Genomic DNA, 7134 nt, shown 5'->3' with positions numbered 1-7134 from the left:
AAGGACTTGGATTTCATCCACTGATCATGATAAAAAAATTGTATTTGAGGTTTCGCTGACGTAATTGTTGATGAAATACAAAATGCTTACCAGACGAAATAACATACGATTCCCTGTAACGGAAATATGTGATTGATTATATATTACTGGAGAATCCTTTTATCTCGTGATGACGGAAGTAGATGAGCATCTCATGCATGTGTGAATATGTATGTACATATGTATTTCGTACCTGAATGGAACAATTTGAAACTTAATGTCTGCCCATTCAACCTTCATCTTCTCCAGATTCTTCTCCAAACTGTGTTCCTTGGAAGCAGCTTCACTGATTAGTTCAAATTTGTTCAAATATTCACCCAGATTCATGTCAATAATCTTTTGCAAGGTCAGCTCTGGTGATGGCCGTATAGGGAACCCAACTATTTCTGAAATTTTTTCCCAGTGACGATCTCGTAGCCCTGGATTTCCAAGCGTCTGAATGATTGGAAGCCGTTCTTTGAAGATGTCAATCAATCCTTTTATCTGATAATGAAAACAGTTGAAATGTCGGTGTAATAATTAACAAAAACTAAAATTTAAAAATTATGAGCTCGATAATTATTTATAAATACCTGCACAACCAACTCCTTGACCAACGGGACATCACCAAACGATTTCTCCAATTTGATAATTGTTCTCCACAAATTCATCACGTCATTTTCAATCAGTTCAGGATCCTATGGAATATTATAATATGTTAAGAAACACAGATATTTAGCTAAGGGTTGTACCATATTTAATGATAAATACGAAAATAAATTATGTTTACATGAGTGCCAACTTGGCTATTTAGCCAAACTTCTTTCTTCTCCAGGAATTCGGCTCCGCTTTCATAAAGTCGCAAGTATGGTGCCAATTTGTCTGATATCTGAGAGGAAGATATTAATAATAGTGCTTCTTATCCTTTTTTCCTCGTTTTTAGCATGCGTTTCAAATGTTTCTAATGATATTATCCTTTGACATATTAAATAAGTACCTGTTTTCTTAAAGGATAATTAGTGACTTCAAACTCAAACATTTCCTCTTCTTTGTTGAGCTTGTCAGCTTTATCTGAAGCCGCTTGAAGTTTGCCATCCAAAACTTGGGCTCTTTTAAGATACTTTGGAAGTTCTTCTAGATTTCCAAAGTGCTGGAATTCTTCGACCTGTTTGGCATATGAATCCAGTTCCTCTTGAAGTTTAACTCGTTTCACCTAAAGTTCAACGTTTAAGACATGTCTCACGGTCTCTCAATCTCATTTGATGTGTACAAATTAGGCGAACCTTCAAAGCATCCTTAAATTCTAATGCTTTCCTGGCAACAATAGACATGTGTTCTTCCATGACATAAGATATTCTATTGGACCATTGAATCGCTTGTGTTTGCAGTTTGGAGACAATAGGAGAAATTTGCATGTAATCCGAAATGAACAAGAATTTTCCGAGCAATTCTTTCAATTCATGTTGCATTTGTGGCAAGGTTTTTTCTTTAATTTTGTCCATTTCCTCTTTAAGTTGAAAGAGCTGTTCAGTGCTCGTTGGTGTGCTAAGTGCTTTTTCGCTAATTGCTTCATACTCATCTACAAGTCTAACACCAATATAATATGGATATACATACATTTCTCATAATTTCATAACCTCGTTCTTATAAATTACAGAAAATAAATTAATTGCTGAATAAACAAAACTGGACATTACTCTTTCAGTTGGACATGCAGAGTGTGAATCATTTTATCGAGGAATTTGTCCCTTAGTTCAGAAGCCTTATTTCCAAGATTTCGTATCAAATCGTCACAGTGGATGTCGAAAATTCCAATCAGAGTTTTCGGCTCAAACGTGGTGCCCATGTCTTGGGACAAGTTATGAAACTTAATTACTTGCTCAACCATTTGATCCCACGTGCGTTCTTCAATGATGAAAACATCCATTGTGTCCTCATTCTAAAATTGCATTAGAGACAATTTCAATTACAATCGAACATGACTTCCTAATAAATTGGAGTCTCTAATTTAAATATGGTTTTGTTGTACGTCTACGGAGATAAGTATTTAATTTGCAACATAAGCACTTACATCTCCCTCAAACAGAAAGCTGTGTTGATTGTAAACCTCAACGTATGCCATCGGACCTTTCGTCTGTTCTCGGAAAGAATTTGTAATTTCAGTTTTAATGGTCTGGACCTCTGCGGGATCAATGGTAGGCTGCAATCACAGAATCGTTTTTAGGACACTATAAATAGTTATTAAATCAAGTACGCAATTATACTTTGAGAGTTGTTCCAGGAGCCGGGGTTCCTTCCTGAGTATCCCAGTCGCCAAAAATTTTGGCCTAACGTTTAAAAATGTTTTTGTAAACCCAGTTGTATTTGCATCCTGATAGATGAATATTTGTTGTTACCTCCATTCTTGGAAAACTGTTAGAAACTTCAACCAACATATCCACCACGCCTAGCACGCCGTATTCCCACTCCTCAAACGACGGTACTGGAAGAAGTTGATTGTGACGACTAATGAATTTCACGATAAATTTCGGTCTATGCTTAGCTTCCTGTATAAAATTAGTATTTAGCATGTTAAGCAAATCATTCTATTTGTATTTTGGTTTAATTTGACACACCATTTTCATACAAATGAAGTTTTTATATTCTAGAAGACTCTCTTTGAACAATTCCAGCAGATTAGATTGCATCAAAGTAGCAACGCAGTTGAAAAACGAAATCATGCGTGACTGCTCATTAGCTTTTGGCACCATGTTCCGTTTTGCAGCCTGAAATACGCTGTTTTAATTATAGTTGCACATGTACATATGAATGTATGTATATAGCTACCCCAATCAATGAATTCTGGATTCCTCGTATCCATTTCTTCATTAGTAAATTTTTAACATCATCAACCATTCTGCGAGTTATGTCCTTGTAATAACGAAGAGTAACTGCTTCTTTCTGTTCTCCCAGGATTAGACAATCCACGAATCGGATCTTACTAAAGAACAGGCACATAATTTATATATGGACTTTAGAAGTATGAAATGTCAATGTGATCGCAGCATCATAAATACATAACCATTCATACCGAAATATTGCTTTCCAAACAAAGTTGATATACGCGAGAACGGGATTGTACGAATGGAGATTGCGGAGTAATTTCCTCTTGGCTGAAAGAACTGACGCCCTCCACGGTTTTGGTACTCTTTTCAACATGTCGTCACTTTTAGCCCCTGATTCGAAGTCGGCCACAGTGTGTCTGTCCGGTTCATGCAGCACAAAATCGACCATTGCACGTTTTACCGTAAACCTATAGGCACTAGTCACTTCGTACAGGAGATCATTCGATAAGTCCTCATAGGCCAACCGCAACCGTTCTGGAATGTGACTCCAAATATTTTGTAGCCACGATTCACCGATGGGTCCAATATTTATGGCGTCCAACCCACGATGGATATAAAATCTGTAAAGCAGTTCCCCCAGGTCCTCGTTCGATGGTTCAAAATTCAGGTCCAACTTTGGAGGCTTGCCATTATCCGTTTCAAATGTGTCACCCATCTCATGAAAGATTTGTGTCGCCAGTCTGTCCATTTCCTTGTTCTTTGGTGGATTCATGCGATGAATCAATTTGACTAATGCTCCTCGAAACTCTTCTCTTTTTTTAGCCGATTCTGCCCATTCCTTCGCCCTTGTCTAGTAGATGTCAAAACAACTTCCTCAATTTCAAATTTGAGAGAAGCCCACCTTTTGATTAAATGTATATTTTACCGTCGGAAGGTTTTTCATAGTCTTTTGGGGGAGGCGTCGCCTTTTTGCGGCAGGTTGGATGAGGCCTTGTGGGACGGTGTAGAGTCCCTCTGTGACCACGACTGGCCCCCGCACTGACGCGCGGACCGTGAGATTCATGTCACCACCGGGCTTTTCGAAACCAGAAAATTGGAAGTTCGATGACCCTCCTCTACCCTTTTCCTCTCGTGCTTTCGAATCCTCATCCTGAGCCTTTCCTATGTCGAATAAGTCCTAAAAAATATGAGGCTGTTATTAGGTCAGGTGTTACGTATTAGCCATGTTTGGGAAATGGACAGACGAAGATCCGGCTCGCCTTTAGTTTAATGCATGCTTGTAAATATATGAACGCACCTCAAGCTTGAATGGTCGCTGCAGTCGACTGTTGTTACTCGCTCTGCCATTATTGTCCATTTTGTATAAAAATAATAAATAACGATGAAAATGTTTATAAAGCAGGTTTAATCAGAGGATGAAAGTTGTCTTCCCCATCATCAAAGTTTTATCAATATTTTATTATCACAAAGAAACAAACTCGAATAACTGAGTTTCCATGCAGCCCACTCGGCTGAAACAAAGTGAAACTGGTCTCAAATAAACATGGGAACCGACCAAAGCCACAGGCAATATAGAAACATGAAATATACTGTCCGATGATATGCTTGACAGAAAAGCTGAAAACTCTTGTTTACATATGGGATAATTTGGTATGCTGAATGGTCACATTTTTGAGAAATATATGCTAAAAATTGTATGCCAAATAATAAAATACAACAGAATGCTTTGCTTGTGCGATTAGCTTTATTGAGGCGTGGACTGTTTCAGAGTACAAAAACATATGAAGGAACCGGAAAATATTTGCTTCTGTTACTTCAAAAAAAATAACATTAAGTGCGGTACACAATTTTTAGTATTATTATCAGATATAAATTCACAAATCCAACCAACTGCAAAAAATAAATGTCCCAATAAGCACTAGAATTACAAGGAGCACAGCTAACCACATGGATACACCATCTGAAATAATTTTAAAAATTTTAAATACATCATTTTCACGATTTATATATATTTAAGTTGAGACTGCATTTTACGTACTTTTCCTCTCGATGTGATGCACCAAGATTTTGTTATCCACAGATATGCTAACGACTGCCGCGTCACAATTTGCCAACACGGAGTCTTCATTTGTTTGCATGGGAGGCAAAAATCCTAGTCCTGTCACAAATGTCTTGTGAGCACGTTCAATGTGCTTAATCCGCTGTAAAAATATCAGACAACGTTAATCCCAGTAAAATTAACAGCATGAGCTACTTTTTATGTACCTGCAAACTAAATCCCACGTAAATGTCAACGTCACCCGAAGACATCGAGCCAATCGCAACATATCGCCCACATTTGCTAACAGCCAACGCAGATAATGCTTCACCTATGTTTGATATATAATATGTAAAATGTAACCATTAATTGACTCATAAATTGCATAGGTATGATTACACTCACCGACGGGAGCTACTTTAGTCAAGGAAAATGTTGGACCAGTCCAGTGTTGTATGTAAGACTTGTGTTGTTTATAATTTAAAGGATTAATTATCACAAATAGTCTTTGAATATTCCGTTTATCTTCAACGATTCCAAACCTTATATATAATAAGAAGTATTATTATCTACATGGTTAAACAGGCCAATTTACATGCATCTTTAACACTTGCAAAAATTACTTGCAACGTTTGTACAAATATTTTCCTTCATCTTCTGGAGGTAAATCCAGGCTGAAATTCAGAAATTATTAGTTATACAACCTCGTCATGAGCTATTCCATTTCTCTTTGTCTCATAATATTAGTTTGTACGTACCTGCAATTCAGTTTTCCGTCGGAAAGTGACCAAACTTTGCATTTACCATCTTTGCTTACACAAGTAACCTAAAGTTTCCCCAAACATTTGTTAAAAATAGATGGAAAGAAATAATTATAGCAGTCAATCGTTTGTTAAAATTTTCAAGATTAAAATCGTACCAATTTTCGATCTGAACTAATGTCGATATCCGAAATTTCTTTTTTTGAAGCGTTTATTGACGATTTAATCTGCATCTCAGGGAAATTCCATACACGAAGAACTCCATCAGCGCCACCAGTTACTGCTATTCTGGAATCTGAACTGAAGCAAACAGTATTTTGGCATGGGTCACCAACACTGAAAATGTAACAAAATTATATTAAATTATTTACCATCGAAGACAACTTCAACTCCAATGAATGTATCTGAATTGCTTAATTGCTATTATTAATAGTTATAGCTTTACCTAAAATCTGTTTGAACGCTGACTATGGACTGAATATCAAATACCAAATCCGTGGCAATTTTATCGTCAACGTCCCCAAATGGGGATTTTTCTGATAAATTTGGTACTTCTCCATTAGTATTTGCTGTACTTGCGTTAGTGCGATGTCGGACACCATCATCATTATTACCATCTAAACCAAATCAATAGAATTTTCAAGCATTTTGCACTCAAAAATCAACCTCAATGACTTCAGGTCCTATCATATTATATGTTATTCTCCTCACGGTCTCCTCTGTGGGTTAGTTTTCTGGACTGCAGTTTAATTTGATAAATTGTACATTCTGCATCCTTTCCAGCAGCAAGAAAAAGTCTTTTGCCATTATTGAAAGATCCGATGGCGGAATTCATCACGGATGATCCCCCAGTTGGATGCCTTTGGACTTCGTAGGCGACATATCCATTATTTTCATACCCAATTTCACAAATTGCCTATGTACACAAACAAACGTAGAAAATTCCTGTCAACTCTACAAACATAAGGTTAATTTAAAAATAATGCATTTTTGAATTTTTCAATTACAAATCCGTTGAAAACACCCGTGTTAGCTGCTCCTCCTCCTCCAGCGACAATGACATGGTTACAGGACAGCGCCGAGACCGAGTACAAGGGAAAGTTTATCCGATTATATTGTCTTTGTGGGGATGCACTGGGCTGCTGTACCTCCTTGCTCGACATTTCCAGTACGAGGAATGATTGGTTTTCAGAATACTGCTCACTTTCGACTAGGATTTACCACCTTATAAAATGCTTAATGGATCTGCAATCTTTTCCGAATGTAATTTACTCCCAGCCGGCTAGGAGAAAATTAATATTATCTAACAGTGAACAGTCTACCACGCCCAATGTACCGATGGATAAGAACTCAGGTGGAGAATTTCAGATCATTCACCCAAAGTATTGCTTCTTGGCAGCTTGACTATGGCTATTATTAATTTTTACACATTATAATTATTTGCAAATTGGAGGATGACGGAGAGTGTACACGTATGTTGCATCAAAAACTG

The 7134-nt window shown here is 37.2% G+C and overlaps 4 protein-coding genes across 4 annotated transcripts; all 4 read right to left on the bottom strand.

Moving 5' to 3' along the window:
- Positions 1 to 13: 13 nt before the first annotated feature.
- LOC118437455 (dynein heavy chain 7, axonemal-like) lies at positions 14 to 1637 on the bottom strand. The gene is made up of 6 exons (XM_035856488.1): positions 1302 to 1637; positions 1016 to 1231; positions 809 to 907; positions 612 to 716; positions 233 to 522; positions 14 to 113 (listed from the first exon to the last, which is right to left on the bottom strand). Exons 1-6 carry the CDS (start codon positions 1635 to 1637, stop codon positions 14 to 16), a joined length of 1146 nt encoding a protein of 381 aa, XP_035712381.1.
- On the bottom strand, positions 1398 to 2768 carry LOC118438593 (dynein heavy chain 7, axonemal-like). Its single transcript, XM_035859084.1, has 5 exons — positions 2634 to 2768; positions 2415 to 2564; positions 2283 to 2345; positions 2090 to 2218; positions 1398 to 1957 (listed from the first exon to the last, which is right to left on the bottom strand). Exons 1-5 carry the CDS (start codon positions 2766 to 2768, stop codon positions 1712 to 1714), a joined length of 723 nt encoding a protein of 240 aa, XP_035714977.1. The 3' UTR covers positions 1398 to 1711.
- Positions 2769 to 2771: 3 nt separating this feature from the next.
- Positions 2772 to 4085, bottom strand: LOC118438583 (dynein heavy chain 7, axonemal-like). Its single transcript, XM_035859079.1, has 3 exons — positions 3769 to 4085; positions 3089 to 3693; positions 2772 to 2998 (listed from the first exon to the last, which is right to left on the bottom strand). Exons 1-3 carry the CDS (start codon positions 3904 to 3906, stop codon positions 2803 to 2805), a joined length of 939 nt encoding a protein of 312 aa, XP_035714972.1. The 5' UTR covers positions 3907 to 4085; the 3' UTR covers positions 2772 to 2802.
- A 480-nt stretch (positions 4086 to 4565) lies between these two features.
- LOC110856322 (prolactin regulatory element-binding protein) lies at positions 4566 to 7098 on the bottom strand. Its single transcript, XM_022104809.2, has 10 exons — positions 6650 to 7098; positions 6354 to 6558; positions 6088 to 6259; positions 5801 to 5978; positions 5640 to 5707; positions 5505 to 5555; positions 5287 to 5423; positions 5109 to 5212; positions 4882 to 5044; positions 4566 to 4803 (listed from the first exon to the last, which is right to left on the bottom strand). The coding sequence occupies exons 1-10, from the start codon at positions 6803 to 6805 to the stop codon at positions 4718 to 4720; spliced, it is 1320 nt and encodes a 439-aa protein (XP_021960501.1). The 5' UTR covers positions 6806 to 7098; the 3' UTR covers positions 4566 to 4717.
- Positions 7099 to 7134: the final 36 nt, after the last annotated feature.

The sequence above is a fragment of the Folsomia candida genome, unplaced genomic scaffold, assembly GCF_002217175.1.
Source record: "Folsomia candida strain VU population unplaced genomic scaffold, ASM221717v1 Fcan01_Sc001, whole genome shotgun sequence".
Lineage (NCBI taxonomy): Eukaryota > Metazoa > Arthropoda > Collembola > Entomobryomorpha > Isotomidae > Folsomia > Folsomia candida.
Note: the sequence above shows the minus strand (reverse complement) of the source record. Positions and strands in the feature narration are given on the sequence as shown.